At 38.2% G+C, this 23,696-nt stretch overlaps 2 protein-coding genes across 2 annotated transcripts in view; both read left to right on the forward strand.

Annotated features, from left to right (window-relative positions):
• The window catches only part of GPC5 (glypican 5), a 1,215,201-nt gene that overhangs the window by 133,429 nt on the left and 1,058,076 nt on the right, over window positions 1-23,696 (forward strand). The window lies entirely within an intron of this gene.
• On the forward strand, window positions 12,827-14,319 carry LOC102741115 (eukaryotic translation initiation factor 3 subunit I-like). The gene is given in 2 exon segments (XM_081815096.1): window positions 12,827-12,923; window positions 13,285-14,319. Coding segments are annotated over 2 exon segments (978 nt in total). The 5' UTR covers window positions 12,827-12,856; the 3' UTR covers window positions 14,196-14,319.

A 23,696-nucleotide genomic window follows, 5' to 3' on the forward strand; every position in this document is an offset into this window, starting at 1 on the left:
CACATAAGCTGTGTACGTCAGTATTGCTTTTATCAACAACAAAACGCATTTGTTCTCCATTTGACTCCCATGACTGTCTCTCAATTAGTGTCACACTGAGTAGGGAATAAAAACATCATTCATTGGGTTCCTCAAACCTCACCTTGGAGAATTCTGACATTTCCTAATGGTATGGGTTATTTTGTTTATACTTTTAAAGTAAAATTCTTCTTATAATTCTCTTAAACGACCTCTAAACTCTCTAAGTTTGATTAGGGATAAGATGATTTAGTAAGCGTAAAAGAATTTCTGGTCTGAAATGAGAAAGAAACATAGAATCAGGATTTTGAATGTTAAGTGATCGTTGACATCTGTCCCTTCCCACTCATTTTTTTGTTTGTTTGTTTGTTTTTGTTTTAATGGTTGAAGGAACAGAGATGAGAGAGGCTAAGGTACTAACTTAGGTCATGTAGCTGATTTGTGGCAGAACGATTTCCTCTTTTCTTCTGTAACCTTGAAATGAGATGCGTTTGTACTCATAGTTGAATTAGAACAAAAATAAATGAATACCAAAGTCCTATAAATCTAGGAACTGCTTTTAAAACAAATCACCTAATTTAGCTCACTCTTCCAATCAAGCACACTCTGTTCTTTATGGTACCTTCTTTACACTTTTGAGAATCATAATTTTTCTCTACCTTTTTTTTACCTCATTTGATAAATACTGATGTTTTTCTGAGTTTCTACCAGAGCTTGAAATTAATATAGTTTTCGATACCAGTATTACCAATAATGTGAGCATCATGATGACTGTAGGGCTTAACTAATGTTGAAGAGTAGCACAGGGGTTCAGAGTTTGCCATTTAATGCAAGTATGTGATTAGGCTGGAGAGACAATGATTTAGTAAATGGCAAGTATGTGATTAGGCTGGAGAGACAATGATTTAGTGATAACAGCAATCTTGCCACTTTCCCATTCTGGGGTGGCCAGCCATTACCCTCACACCTTTATGAATTTACACTTTTTAACTACTGGTCCTCCCTCTTTTTGCTATGAGTCTTTATTCCAGAATGTATAGTTTATTTTTTGATCCCCCCCGTGTGCTTATAATGCTGCTCCCTGAAGTGAAGAATTTTCAGGTAGCTTAAGACTTTGGGGTCGAATGAAAGATGAATATATTGAGACACCGGGAAGGGGCTTGCCCAGAGTTGCATACCCATCAATGTGAGAACCCAGATGAGGGTCCTGAAATCTTAATTCATATTTTAATATTCTATTCAACCTTTTTACATATGTATTTTCCAGAAAAAAAGTCCTTTATCTTGGCATATATGCCTAATATAAGCCCATGTAGAAATTTCCAGCAATAGAGAAGAGTATAGAAATGAAAATACAGACTGAATACAGTTTCAGAGGTAACCTGCAGTAACCTTCAGTGTGTATCTCTCCAGGTATCTCCCTCTGCCTTTTTACACTTATCATCCTGGAGATTTGTCCATGTTGACGTAACTATTCATGCACCAGTATTTAAGTATTGATATGAGAGTCCATTTTTCAGATACACCATATTATAGTGAAACATCCACCTGTTGCTAGACACGTTTTCACTGTCAGCATTTTCCTTTATGTTATCTGTTTTTTTTTCTGGTAAATAAATGTTACTAAACATTTGCTTAATATTGTTATCTGACTGTATTATACTTATATATCTTATTTATCTGGAGTGTATTGTAGTGAAGGCTGAGGGGTGGCACTTCAACTTGATGTTTTCCCAGAGGATGACTAGTTTCCCAACACGAGTTACTGAATTGACTATCTTTTTCTCCCCACCGATGTGTTGATGCCAGGTATGCAGAGGTTTATACTTGCAGATAAACTTTAGAATTATCGTGTCAATTTCATATTTTCTACCCCCTTGGTATTGCATTGAATTTATAGATTTCATTTAGGGAGGAAACTGACATCTTTACAATGTAGAGTCTTCCTATAAAGAAGAAGATGATATCTCTACATTTATGGGAATCTTCTTTATCTCCCTCAGTAGTTTTATAGTTTTCTTCATTATAGTTTCTGCACATTCTTATTGCTTATTTGCTTTTTTGGTTGTTACTATTGGATTTATACAATTCACTTACATTTATATTTAACACTGTTAAATTTATATTTAACGCTGTTAAATATAAATATATTTAACAGTACAGAGATTCTCTACTTTTTTTTGGTTAGTGTTTGGGATTTTTAAACTATACAATAACATAGCTAAAAATAATCATTTTTTTCCATCTTGCAAATATTTATACTTCCATTTTATTCTTATTAAAATTACATTGTACAGCACTGACATTACAAAGTGAATTAAAGTACTACTTACCCTTTTTCTGATTTTAATAGAAATGGTACGATTGTTTTAAAATTTACCGTGATGACTATGTCAAACATATGTTCGATTAGATGTATGAATTGTAACCCTTATAATGTGGATGTTCTGTATTTATTGAAAACATAAAAGTGTGTGTATGTGCGTACATATATACCCGTGTGTATACGCTATATGTACTGTATATTTATGTGCCTATGCACACACACATATATCCTTTTAAAACAAATTCAGATTGCCATGAAGTAGTTCTTTCTGTTCTGTGATTATAGCAAACACATAGTGGCATTATAGTCATGGATGTCACATGGATAAGTAGGAATGATTTGTGGGTTGTGGTAAGATGATCTTGCCTGCTCTACCAAGCGTATCTCCCAGTGTCATGTTTTGCTGCTAGAATTCCAACTGAAAAGATTTCTTCTTTTCATTAATGAATGTGCCCTTTATCAATGACTCGTTCATTAATTTAAATTAATGGGGTGTATTATTCAATTAGGTTTGACACCTTAGTTTAAGTTAGAAAATCACATCTCGAATTTGTTGTGGAGAGATGAGGTCTCTATGGGCAGGTTAAGGGGACAGTTGTAACAGGAATTTCTTTTACCTCTTTCTGGGAACCTAGGAATGAAGGAGAATATTGGAAGTGAAGAAAAATCTGCTAACACTGAATTTTGGAGTAAGAAAGTGGTACTTTTCATCAAGTGTATTTACATTTTTAACTAGGTGCATGTTCAAATATCTCTTCCCCTGAAACAGTAAGGGAGAAATCCATGTTCGAGTCTAGAGATTTATGTACTAAATGTGAATGGATGATCTTAAAATATTAAATGTTTTATGAAGAAAAAATTCTCAAGGAACAGTGGAACCTTCCGGTAATTATGACTATTGACTGTTGACAAGGCATAAATAGTCATGCAGGATGGAAGGATACAGAAACCAAATGAGCTTATGATTCTGGAAAGAGTAAGAGCCTGTAGTAGAGTTTAAGAAAAGTTACCACAGAGGACAAAGGCTAGACCAGAGCCGGGCAACACTGATTGATGCCGATTAGAAGGATAATGAAGCTCCCTGACAGCTGGTAAGATGGACAGAGACCAGAGGCGGTGAGAAACTGTACTGGCCAAAAAGGAGAACTCAGAAGACCTTTGGTACTTTGGTAGGGGAAACCATTTGACCCAAAAAGTCCGGTTTGCTATGATCCCTAAATTGGTTTTGTTTTCTAGAGACCAAGAAGGGGTTTGGGACAAGCGCTCAACACATTCTTCAGGAACTCCTCTGTGAGGAGAACTGGCCCCTCACTCCTTCCACTCTGCCCCTCTGTACCTGTGAGGAACTGATCTGGAGATAGTTGATAGAATGGAATCACCTCACCCCTTAGGAGAGCATAGTCCTCTAATTAAGTCAATAGCAGAGGGAGAGAGGAATACCTCATGACAAAGGGAAAATGTAGGAAATACCAGGGTCCAGAGAAGCAGTCTCTCATTTACCTTTAGACACAGCAGTAAATAGCAATGCTGAGATGGGAGAAGCACAGGGAGGGGACTGATCTCCGGAGCCATGGAGCTTTGCATATCTCCTGGAGCTTTGCGTATCTCACCTCAGGGCTGGCCTAATATGGATATGTGGATTGTGAAGCCCGCTTGTCTGTTCCCTGTTTTAACTCTTTACATTTTTCCTTAGGATCTATTTCCAATGTCTTTTCCTCTTTTTATTTGATTTACGGTCAGTAAGCTGATCGTTAGAACTGGGGACAGTTCTAAATCTGTTATTGCTTACATATAGAAGTCTAAACTGAATGAGTTTAAAACTTTTTAAAACAAACATAAACTTATTTTGAAAGTAGGTACTGCCCTCAAAATGAAAAAAAAAAAAAAGATCAATTTCTCATATCTAAATGTCGTATTTCCTCTTCATTTTTCTGAAAGGTGAAGTACTAACTTTTGGGATTAATCAGTCTACATCAAGGCTGAGATTCAGCAAAAAGAAAAAAAAATGACTTGAATTTGAGGCCTTTTCTTCATTGGAAAATAAAAAAAAAAGGAGACAGTGTTTAAAGAAGGTAAAAAAAGTGGAGGAAATACTAACTGGGTCCATTTTGTATCAAAGATAAATACAAAGAGCATTTTCTATGTGATTTCCATCAGTAAGTGCATAAAGCACATTTTTTTTGCACACCTTTTTTATTTTAGTAGGAGATCTTTTAAGTTTAAGACAAGTTTGTATCATCTAGCCCCTCTGTCTTGATTCCTCTTCACAAGTGTGTGGAATATTATAAAGTTTGTCAGAAGAAATAATCGTTATAGTTACTATAGATATAAATGTTTTGGATTGGCAAGATGCTTTCACAGTTTTGTCTCAAACATATGAAAGGAATAGCGTGAAGCTTTACAAAGCCTGGGACCTGGGGCCAAGTACTTCAGAATAGAAATCCTGGAAGATTAACTTATGTTATAGAAAAAAATTTTTGGACATCCATAAACTGGAGCTCTTGGTTCATTTTTTATTTTAAAGGAATTTACATGATGTTGTATGCAGTTTCTTTCATTAGAAGCCACTCCTCAGGAGCTAACCAGATCTAGCTTCTTTATGAATTTATTATCATTGATGTTGGTAGTAATGGCTTTGGTTTGCTGCTCTAAATGTGTTTCCTGGAGTCTACGAACTGACTTTGATTGAGTTCATTGGTATCCTAATCCCAATTAACCTTTCACTGCTGCCCCAAAGTCCTGCAGGACCTGAAATAGCAGCAAAGGGACAGGCCCTGTCCTGGGCACAAGGGAAGAGCAAACCGGTTCTCTCCTGCCATAAAATCCTTCTCCTCCTGGTATTTCCATTTATTGAGACACCCAATATTCAGACACTGTTTTAGGTTCTTCCCAAGCACCATTTCATTTAGTTCCCAATATAAAAAAAGCCCTGAGGCGTGGGCTTTATTATCCTCATTTTACAAATAAGGGAATTGAGTGTAAGAGAGATTGACACCAAAGTAAAATTCAAGGCAAGGAATTAAACCTAGGTTTGTCACATTCCACAGCTTGTGCTGTATTCACAGTTATTCCTGTACTGACATATTTTGGTTCTCATACTTTGTTCCCCATTGTATTTTGTTAAGAAATATAAATAATACACATAAAAGTTAGCTTTCTGTCACATAAAGCAGATCCGATAGGTGGCTAGGTTTTTTCTAAGTATTGATGTAGTATTATATTTATATTAAAAATTGGTAGAGATTACCTTCTGGAATTTTACACTTAATAGGAAAATTTTGTTTTATTATGGGACACCAATAGTTTCCATCCCATACATGGTATCATATTTAATTTGCTAACAATTACATACAAGTTAGAGAGGTAAGAGGGCAAGTTCTGGGTCAGGAAGAACCTTGAGTGCTTTTCTAAGGAGTCATCTTGGAAGCAATAAGGACCTTTGGAAGGATTTTGAATTGGACTTGGGAAGCCAGGGGCACCAATACCACTGAGGGGGAGCGAGCTGAGAGACGTAGAGGGCTGAACTAAGGCTGACAGATTGTGGAGAGTGACTCTAGAAAGTCAAGTTGTGGAAACAAACAACAGATAAATGCAAAGGGACCAATTACAGATTTATGGCTTGATTAACTGGTCGTTGGTGGTATGGCTGTTCACAGATGTAGGCAGTTTAGCAAGAGGACCAAATTATGTTGTAGGGTATCTAGGACACATCTAGGAGGAGATCTTTGGTGGAAATTTGAGCTGGTGATCCCAAGGGTGATGTAGGTCCAGTGATTTGAGAGTCATCAGTGTAGAGGTTAGACCTTCCTAAACTTCAGGGAATGCAGGCTCTTAAGTGTATATGTATACACATTCTTTTTTTTTTTTTTTAAGAGGAGTGCCAAAATTTTCATTTGAACCTCACAATCTGTGACTTCAAAGTTTAAGAAACACCGAGAGAGTTATTGATTGAAGCTACAGTTCTGATAGTCACTGGGGGAAGGAGGAAGGGAGGCTATAAATACAGTGAGGAGACCATAGGCCTGAGGAAGGAAAACACAACACACATCAGGTTTAGGGATCCAGTGGAAGAAAAGTGACACATGAAGAGGCCGAGAAGGAATGGCTGGAGAGGTGAAGAAGGCTGCAGAGGAGTGATGCCAAAGAAGCCCAGGAAGGAAGCATTCCAAGAATTAAACCACCACAGAAAGGTCTGTAAAGATAAACACAAAAAGCATCCATGGAAATTGGTGATATGGAGGTGGTTGGTGATACCAGAGAGAAGGGGAATGGAAGTAAAGACAAGATGGCGGTGGGAGTGTGAAAGTGGCAAGGGAAGAGGAATAAGGGAACATCTGTTAAAAGAAGAGCTTTGCTTTTGTGTTTTTGTTTGTTTGTTTTTAGTGACTGAGCCTTAGCACATTTTATTCGAAAGACATAGAAACACTGGAAAGGAAACCATTGATTGGAGATGAAAGCCTGCAGAGGTGATTACTGAATGTGGGTCATGGGAATGTGGGAGGGGATGGGATGTAAACACATGAATGCGTTGTTGAATCCGAGCAAAATGAGCAACTCCCATTTCTCCAGAGACAGGAAGAGAGTTGGAATCATGGTTGTAGATGAAGATAAGCTCTTGGTTGACATACAAATTACTACTGGAGGCTTTGCTAATGAAGGCTGCGTCAGGGTAAGAGAGAGATGGCTTAGGATTCCAGTTCTTGGTGTGTGATTTTCACCCTGACAGTGTACTCTGACCTGAGCATGGGGATGGAGGAGAGATGGATGGGATGGATTCAGTGATAGGGTTTTTAAGGACAGGTGTGACAGAAAAGCAAGGGGGCAAGAGAGTTGTGCATAATAGGCTGGGTAAAGTAAAAGGTAAGGACAGATTGGATGAACAGACTGGAGAATGGTAATCAGGAGAATAGTAATTCCAACATCAACTAACATTTCTGTTTCTAGTATAGCAGTGCAACTCCTGCATTGATAAAAGTCATGGGCAAAGAGTGGAGTTTAAGTTTTCACCCCATGGCATAGTTTAAGACATTACCATCCAACCTGGGAGCCATTGGTCATAACTTGTGATGGACCACTTGAAATGTGACCAGTAGGAATTGAGATGTGCTCTTATGTAAAATACACACCAGATCTTGAAGACTTGGTATGACAAAAAGAATGCAAATATTTCATTCATAGTACTTCATATTGATAACATACTAAAATTATGATATTTACCTTATATTGGGCTATATTCTTTTGCGAGGGCTCTTCTAACAAAATACCACAAACTGAGTGGCTTAAACAACAGAAATATACTCTCTCACATTTCCGGAGGCTGGAAGTCTGAGATCAACGTGTCTGTAGGGTTGGTTCCTCCAGAGGGCTGTGAGGAGGGATCTGTCCATGTCGCTCCCCTGGCTTCTGGTGGTTTGCTGGCAATCTTTGGCATTCCTTGCTTTGTAGAGGTATCGTCCCATCTCTGCCTTCATCTTCAGATGGAATTCTGTTTCCATGTCTGTGTCCAAATTCCCCTTATTACAAAGACACCAATCATTTTGGATTAGGGGCCCGCTCTACTACCATGTAACTTTATCCTAACTTAACTAATTATATCTTCAATGACCCCGTTTCCAAATAGAGTCACGTTCTAAGCTACTGAGGATTTAATAATTAAACATATGGTGAATTTTGGGGGGATATATTTCAACCCATAAGATGGGCCATATAAAACATATTAGTAAAATTAATTTCATCTGTTTCTTTCTGCTTTTTGTTGTGGCTACTAGAAACATTGACGTTATGCATTTGGCATATATTCTGTTTCTATCTTCCATTGCTTCTTTATGATACTAGCTAAGCTAACTGATTTCTGCAGGCTCTGGTCTAGGACCCTTCCATACATTAAATCATTTAACACTTAAAGTAACTCTATTTAATGAGTGTTATTGTTTGTCCTTGTTATTGAGGGGTGAAGTTGTCTGCCCGACGCCACATAGATGGTGGACAGAGTCAGCCTGTGAATGCGGGCACCCGAGCTCCAAAATCAGCACTCTGACCTGCTCTAGAATAACACATATCTATAGAGCAGTAATATGTTTGGTCAGTCTTTGGAATTTTCACGATATCTGTTCCTCATATTACTGGACACTGGGTACATCTCTATTAATCTCCCCTTTTCATTTCTACTTTTCGTTGGTCTAAGCTTCAATTTTCTTTCTTTTTTTTTTTTAGATTTTATTTATTTATTTGAGACAGAGAGAATGAGAAAGCGAGAGCACATGAGAGGGGGGAGGGTCAGAGGCAGAAGCAGGCTCCCTGCCCAGCAGGGAGCCCGATGCGGGACTCGATCCAGGGACTCCAGGATCATGACCTGAGCCGAAGGCAGTCGCTTAACCAACTGAGCCACCCAGGTGCCCTAAGCTTCAATTTTCTTGATAGCTTTTTACCTCTAGCATCCTTTACAAATCAATGCCTATGTTTTTTTTCCTGTTAGTCAATGTATATTTTATTATGTGCTTTATATACTTATGTATTTTTTATAGCAGAGCTATATATTTTTTGCTGCTTTAGCTTGTCTTTTGTTTTTTTTTTTTTAAAGATTTTATTTATTTATCTGACAGAGAGACAGCGAGAGAGGGAGCACAAGCAGGGGGAGTGGGAGAGGGAGAAGCAGGCTTCCCACGGAGCAGGGAGCCCAATGCGGGGCTCGATCCCAGGACCCTGGGATCATGACCTGAGCTGAAGGCAGACGCTTAAAGACTGAGCCACCCAGGCGCTCCAGCTTGTCTTTTGTTTTAAAATCTTTAGCTATTATTAGGAAACAGATATTCTGGATTTGTTGAATTCTCTTAAGAAAAAATAATACACCATATACTTTAAAATAGCTTTTATATTTGTAGTTATATATATTCTGGATTTGTTGAATTCTCTTAAGAAAAAATAATACACCATATACTTTAAAATAGCTTTTATATTTGTAGTTATAAAAAGACACTCTTTGAAAAGGTCATGGCAAAAAAACAATGGAATGACTTGTGACAAAATTCAAAATACACTGTTTTTAAGGGAAAAAGAACATAAAGTCTTTTCCCTCAAAGTGAGAAAGATATTTTAAAACAAATTTGGTGGGCAATGGTGGATTTAAGTGATTTAAATTTAATGAAACATCAGGTTTCATTCTCATAAAGCTGTGCATGTATCTGTTGAAGGTGGCTGAATGGAAGGATTTGAGAAGTTTGCTTTCTTTTTTGGCTTTCTCACTTGTTACATGACCTTGCCCTTAGACAGACAGAAGGAATCAAGACAGATTGAGTAGGAGGCTAGAGAAAGCTCTTTCAACTGGTACTTTATGGACTTAACTTCTTTCCTCTGACATTAGTGCAATATCCTATTTTTCTTCCTTCTCTAGAGCTTCACCTTTGACCTCAGTATTCTTTACCTTAACTTTGAAACTCGTGCTTTATTTTGCCTTTCCTGCCTCCAGTTTTGCCCTTTGAATTTGACCTCTGCATTTCCCACTTGAGCCCAGTAGTTTGGTCTTGACTTTCATCATGCTCTTCTTGGTGAGTATTTTATACTCTGACTCCACGAGCTTGCGCCTTAAATATAGCTAGCGTTCTGATTAACCCTACCTGTGCATGTCAGTAAGAAGACCCAGACCCTGCTCCTCTTCCTGATAGTGGTACTCTTCAAGCCCTTTGTTAATGGCTACATCATGAGAATTTATGACAAAAATGATTTTGGAAATTTGTGTAAGATAGGGTGAAGCCTTGATGATCAAGGATTTCCTTATTCTATAATAGTATTTGCAATATTCTGAAGCTTTTACCTGAAAAGTGAAGTCTAGTCAATCATCCAAATTTTTGTTTCTGTATCTGGGAAACACCCAGGCCTGTCATGTGGGGCAGTAGCTCTCCAATTTTAGCAAAAAGTCACTCATAGAGCTTGTTATAATACAGACTTTTGGGCTATACCCTGGAGGAGATTCTGATTCAGTTGATCTGTGTGGGACCCACAAATTTGCACTTTTAACAAGAGCCCTGGTGATACTGACGATGTCCTTCTGAGGACCACACTTTGGGTAACATTGTTGTAGACCAGACCTCCAGGTGATCGTTTGTCCTAAGTTACTTGGTAACATGTCAACAGTAGCTATTACGTCAACCCCATTCACCTAAAGAAAATAAAAATAAATCAGATTATTGATAATTTTTTTGGTTTCCAAATGTTGTAGTATACATATGTATAATGAAAGAGGAATGGCTAAACTTAGCAGTGGCTTTGGTAAAAGGGTTTGCAAAGATATAGTCCAGAAATACTGTGTTAGGGAAAAAGATGGGCTCAGGATATTTGAAGCAAAGTACCTCAGAAAATGATCTTTACCCAAATTATACAACTAGTCATCTTTGCTGAAAGATTCACTTTAATACCAATTTAAAACTACTTTAAAGATTCCTGATATGGAAAAAAGTCCTCCTTATGGTTGGATGAAAACATTTTTTTAAACATTTAGGGAAGTGTGCTTTTACATTTGTTGTGATGTGTAGCATTTACATCAAGATAAGTTCTGTGTTTCAACTATCGATGTCATTTCTACTGTTAGAAAACTAAGTAAATATAATGACATTTACATACGGTTATCTACCTTTAGATTATGGTTATCTAAAGCCATTATTTAAATAATATAAAGTATAAATTACATTTTTTCAATGACACAAGCAGATAAAGAACTCAAAATTCTCAATCTAACATTTCATAAGTGACTTTATGGGTTTACTTTTCACCATCAGTGAGCTATTTATTGTGTACAGAGGACTAGTCCAGCAATCTGTTAGGTAACCTGAGACAAAAATTGTAAAACGCATCAATTCTACTTTTAATCCATGCTCATGGTATAGCGTATGCAGACTGTCAACTCCACTCTGTAAAGCAGTATGCTTCCCTGAAACAAATAATACACTTTAATAAAAAAAAATTAAAAAAATAAAGCAATATGCTTCAGCTGTTTGGAAAGGGAGAGAACAGTCATTTGAGACTAGACTAAAAGGGGGTGTAGAGTTCATGAAAATAGGTGTATGTTTCTGTCAGTGTGACCGGGTGAGTGTGAGTAAAAGTGGAAAGGAATTAGGGACATCTGCAACTCAAACTAGTGATCACATCATACATTCTGAAAATACTGTTTTTTTTTTAAATTTTCATAACTTACCCATAAAATTATCACTTGTTAAAATTAAGGGGATATTGAAGTAATGAATGAAAATATTTATAAGAGAAGTAGCAAACTAAGGAACATAGTATAATATATGTGTGGTGTGTACACGTGTGTGTGTGTGTGTGTGTATCTCAAATTTACCTCTGACAGTCATTCATGTGAATGTTTACTCTGTTCTTGTGTAGGGCATATGTTTGGCAACCATATCAAGAATAAATATAATATAAACCTCCATATAAATCATCCATGAAAAGTGCTTGTTCCTTCGTGGAGAAAGTACGCCCCTGTAGGTTAACCCTATCACTGATAGTATAATGTTCTGCATTGGAACCTCGTATTAAAATGTATGTTTCATGTCATTAAAGCAAAAGGTTATCTTTGAAGGTATTGTTTGTAGGAACCTTTAGGTCTGCATGGAAATTGGCCTCACAGATCTCCAGCTGCAGGGGGCTGACCTGACTGAGGGCCCAGGTGCTGAGCAGTGACATCTATTATTCCATTCCTACAGAGGCCATGCCTGCGTGGGCTGCTCCCCATCAGCCATGAGTGACTGTGGCAGGGAGATTAAGTCAGGCTTGTTTCTAAGAGACACCAGAGGGACTCCTGTGACTCTTGACTTTGGCTCCTGGCTGCCATGACAGCCTTGCTGAATCTTCCTTAGATGACAACGCTTCGCCCCAACCTTCTCTCCTTCACTGTGGGGCTTGCATCATGGTCTGAGAGCTCTCCCAGCATTTCCTGGCTCCCTCCTGATTTTCTCTTACTGGTATATCCCTCTTAAGATCCTTTCAAGTAATCCCGTATTGGCATCTGCTTTTTAGAGGACCCTGACTAACTGTATCAGTCAAGAGTTCAGCCAGCGAAACAGAACCAGTAGGATATGTGTCTATAATGAGGAATTGGTTCATGTGATTATGGAGACTAAGTCCCATGATCTGTTCTCCATTAACTAGAGGCCCAGAAGCACTGGTGATATAGTTCTAGTCCCAGTCCAAAGGTCTGAAAGGGTGAAGGTTGACGGTAGAAGTACCAGTCCAAGGACAGAAGACTGATGTCCCAGCTCAGCAAACAGGCAGAGAGAACATTCTCTCTTCCTCTGCCCTTTTATTCTGTTCAGGCCCTCGGTGGATGGGTTGATGCCCCTCCACCCAGGGGAGAGACATTTTTTACCCACTCCACTGATTTAAATGTTCACCACTTTCAGAAACACCCAAATTGACACATCTAAAAATAATGTCTCACCAGATACCTGGGGACCCCTTGACCCAATCAAGTTGACCCGTAAAACTAACCATCATACCCCTCGCGTCAGCGCCAGGATGAAGCTGATCCTGCTGCAGGGCCATGAGCGATCCATTACGCAGATTAAGTATAACCATGAGGGATGTGAGGGCAATCTGGCTGTGACATCTTTCACCCCATTGATTGCCAGGGTTGATTTGGCTGATCTGGCTGGCTAGGCGGGTGTCCCCTTCCTCCCTCACTGATCCATGTGCATCCCTCCTGAAGCTGCACGCTTGGTCGAAGAGGACCTTCCCCGATAGAGGAGGACCATTCTTCAGTCAAGGGTATACAAGTAGCTGCGCTCCCCTGCTGGAACCTCCAAACAAGCTCTCAAGGTCTATTTGTAGGAGAACGTAGGGTAGTCAAGCTTCCAAGACTCCAGACACATCCAAATGAGGTGCCACACGTGGCAGTCTGCTTTTCTTAAAAAGAAAAAAAAAAAAAAAGTACAGCCGTGAGGGAGACCTCCTCTTCACGGTGGCCAAGGACCCTATTGTCAGTGTGTGGTACTCTGTGAAAGGTAAGAGGCTGGGCACTTACATGGGCCATACTGGAGCTGTGTGGTGTGTAGACGCAGACTGGGACATCAAACATGTCCTCACTGGCTCAGCCGATAATAGCTGTCGTCTCTGGGACTGTGAAACAGGGAAGCACCTGACCCTACTGAAGAGCAATTCAGCTGTTTGGACGTGTGGCTTTGACTTTGGGGGCAACATCATCGTGTTCTCCACCGACAAGCAGATGGGCTACCAGTGCTTTGTGAGCTTCTTTGACCTGCGGGATCCAAGCCAGATCGACAACAATGAGCCCTACATGAAGATCCCTTGCAACGACTCCAAGATCACCAGTGCTGTTTGGGGACCCCTGGGGGAGTGCATCATCGCAGGCCATGAAGGAGGACAGCTCAACCAGTATAGTGCCAAGTCTGGAGAGGTCCTGGTGAATGTTAAGAAGCACTCCCGGCAGATCAGTGACATCCAGTTATCCAGGGACATGACCATGTTTGTCACCACCTCCAAGGACAACACAGCCAAGCTCTTTGACTCCACAACTTTTGAACACTAGAAGACTTTCCGGACACAACGTCCAGTCAACTCAGCTGCCCTCTCTCCCAACTACAACCATGTGGTGCAGGGTGGTGGTCAGGAAGCCATGGATATAACCACCACCTCCACCAGGATTGGCAAGTTTGAAGCCAGGTTCTTTCACTTGGCCTTTGAAGAAGAATTTGGAAGAGTGAAGGGTCACTTCGGACCCATCAACAGTGTTGCCTTCCATCCCGATGGCAAGAGCTACAGCAGCGGAGGTGAAGATGGTTATGTCCACATCCACTACTTTGACCCACAGTACTTTGAATTTGAGTTTGAGGCTTAAGAAGCTTGGATCTCCATCAGGACCAGGGGAAGTTTCTGGGCCAGGGCTCACAGAAAGTTTTGGACTCTGAGTAATAAATTCATTTGGAAATAAAAAAAAAAAAACAACACAAAAAAACAACTAATCATCATACCAACACACTGTCTCGGCGACAGTAAAACCATATACCAAAGAGGCAGAGCAAACAAACATGAGGCCACTAATGAGGCCTGTCATTTGTTCTCTGACCACGGTTTCACTGTCAAATCTGAAAGGCGCTCACGCATTGCTGGAACCCCTCCAGCTCAAGGAGCCTTCTCTATGAAGTCTTCCTTACATTTTTGTTCACTTAGTGGTGATTCTCTTCCATTTGAACTTTTTGGTAAGATTATATACTAGTAATGGAAAAGTTCCTTAGTATACACAGTGCTATTTCAATTCTAGGATGCTTCCTTTTAGCATTTTCATTCATTTATCCAACACTTATTGCAAATTGATTTTATGTCAGGTTCGATTCTAGACCCTGGGGCTATGTGTTGGACATAAAGATTTATTACGTGAGTGGCACAATTTTTCTTTCCATTAAAATCAAAACAATACTGTCTTCAGTTGCATTAAGATAGTTGTTTTTGTTTTTGTAATGAAGCAAGTTAAGTACCATTAATCTTTTTTTTTTTAAAGATTTTATTTATTTATTTGACAGAGAGATAGACAGCACAAGTAGGCAGAGAGGCAGGCAGAGGGAGAGGGAGAAGCAGGCTCTCCGCTGAGCAAGGAGCCTGACGCGGGGCTCGATCCTAGGACCTTGGGATCATGACCTGAGCCGAAGGCAGCTTTTTAACCAACTGAGCCACTCAAGCGCCCCTGGTTAAGTACCATTAAAAAAAAAAAAAAAGTAAAATGTGAAATAGCCATTCTGTTATATATTAAACAATGGGAAAGTCAGCTCTATTACTTGATACATATAATTGGTTTTTCTGGATACAGATAGTGATTGAGAAGGCCTCTTAAGGTTCAGGTCACTTTTATTATTTTATTTTAAAAGTATAGTATGTTTATTATGAAAAGTAGAAAATACAGACAAGGTAACAGAGAAAAAGCATAAGTAAATTCTCTATAATTCTAGCATCCAGAAATACTCACTGTTAACTTTGTACTGTACCTTCCAGAGTTTTTACTATAAAACAAATACATGCACTTGCTCACTCATTCACACACACACACTCAGATATGTCATCACCATTCAGTTTTCCATACATTTACTGAAATCTAGTCTGTGCCAGGCACTGCATAAGGACTGTGGAGACAGAGCCAAAGGAAGACATCACTCCCAACATCCTGGGACTTGACTTGCAATATCTCTGCCGTGGTCTCTTGGGTCTGGGGAGTGACATCTCTGTCTGTCCTTGAGTGATATCTCTCTACTGTGTCTGATTGGACACTCCACCTTATGTAGCTGAAGCTGGCTCCATGTGGTTCCACATAGGTCCTCACGAATGTACAATGAGCTCACCTGCACCACAGTGTCCAGTCCATAGGAAGTGCTCAGCCACCTGCTGCTATTATTATACTACTGGTTGCCCCCTCTTGGTATTACTGAGAGATCATGAACTACCCTAATGTTGACCAACCCTCAGTGTTATTCACTCTGGATTATGCTGCAACTGCCCTGTGATTGTCATCAAGACTTATACTTGGAACCACGGTGAGTTGTTCTGTCCACAGCATGTCATGCAGAGCACATCTGTGCTTATCAGCAGCTCCAGAGACCTTCTGTTTACCTGATTTGTGGCATCTTTAAGCAAGGCTGCAGAACTCCCTTATCTGCCCCACCCTGGCCCCAGTGCTCTCTCCAATGAATTTTAGTGTATTTCACATGGATTTTTTTCTTTTTCCAGAATTATCCCAAACGTATCATGTACATTTGGTGGAGTTTTTCCAGGCAGTAACAAATCACCAAAAACTTAATTTTGCTGCTATTGATTACTATAGCCAGCTTTATAAAATGCATACATAGCTTTTATAAAAAAAAACAAAACTATTTTGAAATAATTATAAACTCATGAGAGGCTGCAAAAATAGTACGTAGGGTCCCTTAAGTCCTATGCCCAGCTTCTTCCAAAGGTGACACCCCACATACTGTAGTGCAATAGCAAAACCAGAGAATTGGTTTTGGAATAATACTGTTAACTGGGCTATAGACCATATTCAGTTTTCATAAGTTTTCACATACACCCGTGTGTGTGTGTGTGTGTGTGTGTGTGTGTGTGGTTCTATGCAGTTTGATCACATGTTTAGGTTTGCATAACCACCACAGCAGAGAGGGTAGAGAACTGTTCCATCATCCAAAAGGAACTCCCTTTGCTACCCCTTGTAGCTCACCTATCCCCCGACCTGAGGACCTGAGTTCCAGTCCCCACCCACCAGTCTGTTCCCCATCTTTACAGTCCTATCCTTTTAAGAATGTTAAGTACACAGGCGGTACGTAATTTGGAAATGTACTTTTTTTTTTCCACAAAATATACCCTTTTAAAACGTACTCTTTTCTCTTGACTATATACCACAAACATCTTTCCATTAAACTTGCTTCACCCTCTATTTTCATTTGTTTTTTATGTAGGAAAACAAAACAAAATTAAGCAAACAAAACAAGGCAAGACAAGATAACAAAACTTTGAAAGAAAAATAAAACTGCCTGGAGCCTGTCAAATATAATGAAGGTACTTGGTTTTCAACATGCACTCAATTAAGACCAATAAAACCATTTTTTCTTAACGTGAATGTGAAAGCAGATATTTGGTCCTAGTTATGTCTGACTACTCCGTATTAGACCCCAGAGAAAGCAAATAGGAAAAGAACTATGAATGCTGGTAGCACAAAATTCTCATAAGCTTTTTAACATAGCCAAATGTCATTTGCTCTACATTGGGAAAAATATTCTTAATTTTAGTGAAATTATAAAATTTCATGATAAAGTTGAAAAAAATCTTTCATTTAAATTTTCTTTTTTTTTTTTTTTTTAAGATTTATTTATGTCAGAGAGAGAGAGCAGTGGAGAGAGGCAGATGGAGAGGGAGGGGGAGAATCTCAAGTGGACTCCCCGCTGAGCATGGAGCCTGATGCAGGGCTGGATCCCATGACCCTGAGATCATGACCTGAGCTGAAATCAACAGTCAGACATTCAACCGACTGAGCCACCCAGGTGCCCCTTGTTTAAGTTTTCATTTCAAAAACTATCCAGCAGTTCTCAGCCAGGACTTTCTCTTCAAAGTCATTATTAATATTGAGTGTATTTCTAACATTGCTGAATATTCAGTAAGTCATTGATAAGACTTACTGAATTCAAGTAATTCAAATGTCAGGCTGAGTTCTCAGTAGTGATTTACATTGGCAAGAGTTTTATGGGAGTGCATTATTAGTTTGCTGACTGCCTTAATATATAAAGGTTATAAAAATTTTATCCAACAGTTATGAATTTTAGCATACCACCAGGTAAATATAAATACCCAAAAGAATACACGTGGCTTTCAAACTTCTGCAGAAATGGTCAGAGTGATTCAGGTTCTCAAATTATGGACACCCTCTTTTCTTATTAAATGGTGCATATAGTCTTCTCACATTCTGGTTGAAAACATACCTGATAGCTTTTTTGGTCATATTATAGAATCCTGAAATTCACTTTGGTTTATCAGCATTACCTTTCCCTGCTGTATCTCTGATATCTCCACTAATACCCTGAGTTTAACTACCTGTACTCTGGGCACTTCAACTTATGAAACCATTCATATATTTTTAAACTATCAACTTAAAAAATTTGTCCATGTAGATACTATTGTAATTCAGATGGTGCCAACAAGAGTCTCAGAGGATGATTACATTTGGGTGTTTCACTGCCTAAGATTTGATTTTTTAATTTGCATGTTTAAGCACACAACTTTATTAGTTTCCCCAGAATCAATCAGTTGGGTATCAGATTTAAAAGAAACTGATTTATAAAATAAATGTATTATGTTAATTATGGAATTCTAAACATGTGTTTTTATTTGGCACACTCTTCTGGTGACAGGTATGAAGTTGGCTTCTCAGGAGATGAAGTTGTGGAGAAGTTTGCTTGTTGGACAATGAATTAAAGTAAAGTGATTTGCATGATTCTTGATATTAGTTCTCGGAGTTGTGTTTGAGAACTTGGGAATGAGAAAGACGACAGATTCCTTGCTCCTGTACCAGGGATTCTGATGTAGGAGGTCTTGCCTCCAGTATCTGTTACTGAGCATATTGGGATTATTCCTATGCCATTCAGCAGGGAAGCACTTCTGTAACTCATATGCCCATCAATCTGTGCTCACCTGCTGGTCAACTCAAAGGATGTTCCTACATAGTACTGTTCATGTTAATCAGAGATTCTTGTCCAGGGCAGTGTTGAAAACAGTTTTCTTCTTACCCCTTTTCCCTCCTTGTGCCATTATTTTTATAAAAATTCTCATCAGTTTCCTAAGTTAAGACATCATAGATAGTTCACAACTAATTAAATTACATCTTTTATCAGATGTTACTTTTTAAAGAGCTTTAAAGATACCATTGAAATATATAATAAACTGCACATATTTTAAATGTATGATTTGATATGTTTTGACATATGGATAAACAGGTGAAACCATCATCTATATGTAGATAGTGAACATGTCCATTCAAACAATACCCATACGCAAAAGTTTTCTTGTGTCCCTTTGTTATTCCTCCCTCCCACCCATCCTCACTCCCTTATCTTAACCATGGCTCTCTTTGCATGTTTAGTGGATCTCTTGCTGATATGTCTTAAGAAGACATCGATGAGATTTTAGAGGTGCCCTAAGATTTTGAGTTGGAAAGATTCACCTTTTAAGCTGAGTGTTGGGGGATTCTTGCCATATACAGTGAAAATTACCATCACCTTTCTGTAGGGCAACATGATATATGTCTATAATTTTTAGAATTTCCATGCACTTTGGCCCAGAAATTCTACCTTGAAGAACATACAGTGTTCTGTATAGTGGAATAATATTTAGCTATTAAGATTACCTTGTAAATTGCTTATTATTGTAGAAATATATTTATATTACCCGTGAAACTCAATCACTGGGCAGCATATATTTATATAGTATGATCCATTAAAATATATATGTCAGGAAGGATATACTTTAGATCAACAATGTGTTTCTGTTTAATTAAGCTATGAGTATTTTAATATTTTTCCTCATTTGTTTCTACTTTTCTAATATTTATATCAAAATATTGGTGAAAATTATATTTCACATATTGAACTTTGCACAATTTCCTGGCTCTTCACAGTTTCAGGTTGATTTCTATTTTCTCTATTCCTTGTTGCTTATTGTGTGCTTTTACCCCAATATTAAGGCTTAGACCCAGTTGCAGCTCAGCTTGTCTTTTGGCATTGCTTCTCCTCATAAATACTTATACAGAGAGAATCACCTGCTTCTTTTATAATGATCTCAAAGCAGTGCTTCTAGGCCTCTCATTGCATCTGGTACACAGTATTGCAGTGATTTCTTTACACATTTCTCCCCTATTATGGAGCTGAAATCCAGTTGATGGCACTAAATATGTCTTGTTGAATTTTGTTTGCTTCAGGGTACGTAATATGTACTTATTCAGAAACTGACAGACTGAATGAATGGCCTTCTCCATGTATCAGGTGCAAACGAGAGTGTGATATGAGAGTTGGATAATTTCAGACTGCATGATATTGAAGGCTGTAGTCATTCTTTTTTTCATTTTACAATCTCCATAAAATTAACCTGAAAAAAAATTCTGAGAATTTAAAACAAGATAGCTTATATAGTAACTGATATTTCCTCAACCAATTCTGAGATAACATACATAAGCACATTCTAAAATTTATAAACAATTTTGACCTTTCAATATAGAGCCTTCTGGAAATATGTGGAACCATATAGGAGTCATGATTAGTGAAACTGTATGTATAATGTCATTAATATATGTTTGAAAGGGATTTTCAATTTAATGTATCCATTTTATAACAAAAATGATTTGGACAGCTATATAATAAAGGGTACAGATCCCGAAGGACATTTAAAGTTTTGAAAAACAATAAATATTTTGTACTAGGCAGATTTGTCAGTGTGAACTTGGCCAAGTAGAGTACAAAATATTTATTGGTTTTCTTCTTTATCACTAAATAGAATACAAAATATTGATGAGAATATCATTAAAGATGAGGCCCAGAGCAGCAATAAATAAATATTCCAGTATGTTTGACTTTAGAGAAAAACCTTTTTAAAATGCCTGTCAGCTAAAGGGTAAAATTTTAAAAATATATGGAGTTAATTGCCTGATTGAGAAAACTGCTATTTTATCAGGAGAAGATATTGTCTGGCATTCAACTCCCAGAGGAATCTCTATTTTGAGGTGAAAAAAATTATGAAGTCTCTTAACTGCACAGCACAGCAGCATGTTATTTACTAGTTCCCCTAATAAATACAAATCATAGCTGAGGTCATCTCTGCATACCTGAAAATCCTTTTCGAGATCATTACGTCAGTTGAGAAATGTATTCCATAGAGTCAGCCTCCATGCATTATTCTGCCCCTTCAAACTTCACTGTGCTTTGTTTCTTCTCACTACATTTACTAACCAATTTGAAAGGCAGTATGGTCTTTTGTATTCTTTTTCCAGAAATAGCAGTAATAGGGGCAATGTGCAGTAATTAGGACACTTAAATTGATGGCTGAATTTAAATGTCCTATTATCTTAGCTGTGTATGCTGTCTGTAGATGTTCATGTGATTTTTTGGAATAGGCTTATTGGCATCATGCATGAGTATCACCTAACGTTAAATGGCAAGCAACAATTCACCAAAAAATATTATTGAAGGATATAATCAATCATGGGATGGAAACAAAGATTACTGAGTATAGATTTGCTAATTAGGTCTATAATATGGTCTACAATATAGACCATAGCCTAATTTTCATATTATAGACCATAACCTAATTTTCACTTAACTGTCATAAAATATCCTAGGAGAACTATGTGTTGGATAGGAATGAGATTTTATTCAAAGACATTATTATAAAGATGGATAAATGTGAGGTCTTAGAAAAATATTTAATAATAACATATATATGGCAGAGAAACTCTGTATTATGAAATCATATCAGTTGTTTGGTAAAGACCTTGATGAAATCTCAAAACCTCTGCTACAACATCCATGACTCTCCCACCCATGACTGATCGGTCCGTGGTCCAAAGCCAGATGAAACTCTCTCTTCTTTGTAAGTACTAATTTTTGGATAATCTCCAGAAATCCCAGTCTGTATCTTTCCTGCCATACCTATTTAGTGTGCTTATTTATTCAACAAATGTTACTGAGTACCTGTAATATTCTAGGAAGAGTGCTAGCCTCTGGCAATATAAATCTAAATAAGGAGGGCTGGCAAACCCAGTTTAGCAAGAAAGAGCTCAAGTTTGGTAGTGGAGACCTGAGAACAAATCCAGGCTCGACACCGGGTGTTATACACAAACAATGAATCATGGAACACTATATCAACAACTAATGGTGTACTGTATGGTGACTAACAAAATAAAAAAAAAAAAAATCCAGGCTCTACTGCTTACAGAATGCGAGATGCAAGAAAGTGGCTTTATCTCTGCATCTGGAAGTTCCTCCACTAGAAAATGGGGAGAAAAGCATCAGATACCTCACAAAGTTAGTGAAGCATAAATGAATTTGTATGGATGTACACACACATATTGTGTACATATACGTGTGCGTGTGTATATAAACCCATTACATTTATGCATATGTATGTAGATGCCAAATAAATATATGTATGTATATATTACATATATTATGTATGTATTAATATATATAGAGTATCCTATATATAATACTCCTATACTCTTTACCATGGATGTTGGCAAACCACTGAATATTTTAAGCAAAGCTGTGTTAGTTTTAGATTTGTATTTTTGAAAGATCACACGGCAGGAGAAAGAAGGTAAATTAAAGAGGTGAGATCAGAAGTAGGGAGACAAGCTAGTTGGCTGATGTAATTGATAAGGGACAATAAAGGCTTGCACTAGGAGCGTAGCTAGGATGAAGGATCATCCAACTACATGGAGAGAGGAGAAGAGTCCAGGATGGGCGGGGGGAGTCCAGGATGATGATATTCAAAACTTTTTGGGAAACTGGGTGGATGCTGGTGCTACGAACCTGAAAGAAAAGGGTTAGCCCAGTAGTTTCCAGCTCGGGTGGGGGGAATTTTACCTCCCAGGAGACATCTGGCAATGCCTGGAGATATTTTGCGTTGTTGTCTGGAGATATTTCTGATTGTCACGACATGGAGTGGGGTGAGAGTTCTGTTGGCTTCTGTTGGGTAGAGGCCAAGGTTGCTGCTCAGTATCCTACCATGCACATGGCAGTCCTAACAACAGAGCATATCCCACTCCTATCACTGAGCTTGAGAAACCTGACATTGGGGAAATAGAAGCAGGGCTTGGGCACTTTGGTAGAGAAAGGAGATGTTAGACTCCGGTTTGGACATTTTGAATTTCAAGTGCCTTCAAATATGGTGATCATTCTGCTTAAGTTACATGGCTTATCAAAAATCAAGGTGGCGGGTGATGGGATAAACTTGAAAAATTGGTTGCTGCCACAAATCACAGGGCACAGATTATGTATAAACAATATAGAGAGATTCAGTTATGCGTATATGCAGACATGATGGTTACTTTTGAACATTATCTACATATATATTTATACAGTCTGTATAAAAAAGAATAATAATGTGGGCTATGACTTCTCTAGATATTTTCATAAATTATTTAGCTATTTTATGGAATTCAGAAATGCACTATGTTTTAAGAAACATCATAGGATGCATATTGTCTTCAAGAACTTTCTCTCGTTATAGAATATTTTAGAAGTTTAAATGGTCAGGGCGTCTGGGTGGCTATAACATCTGACTCTTGATTTCAGCTCAGGTCAGGATCTCAGGGTCGTGGAATCACACCCTGCATGGGGCTCTGTGCTCAGCGTGGAGTCTGCTTGTCCCTCTCCCTCTGCTCCTCCTCCTCCCTCTCCCTCTCCCCCTCTCTCTAAAATAAATAAATAAAGTCTAAAATCTTTTTAAAAAAGTTTAAATGGTCACTATACATTTAAATTGATGATGGGCTGGACCAGAGAAAGCAAGCTCAAAGAGGTGGGAAAAGATCAGATTTGAAAGCAAAGCTTGTTTCAGTCATCACTTAACACAAGGTTGTACCACCTCACACTTTACTTAAATTCTTCCTAAAGGGTGGACATCATACAGATTATGCAATATTGATCAATTTCAGCTGAATTTTAATAGTAAATAGAAACCTAATATTGGTGTGATGATCTTATCTATAGCACATTTCTTGCTTTCAAATTGCTTTGTTTTATATTTTAGGAACATTTTCTGGGGGGGGGGTGGGGAGGAAGCTCAATCTATTCTTTTCACGATCTTTTGGTTTCCAAGA

This window comes from Leptonychotes weddellii, chromosome 3, assembly GCF_054177405.1.
Source record: "Leptonychotes weddellii isolate Sample4059 chromosome 3, ASM5417740v2, whole genome shotgun sequence".
NCBI classification, from domain to species: domain Eukaryota; kingdom Metazoa; phylum Chordata; class Mammalia; order Carnivora; family Phocidae; genus Leptonychotes; species Leptonychotes weddellii.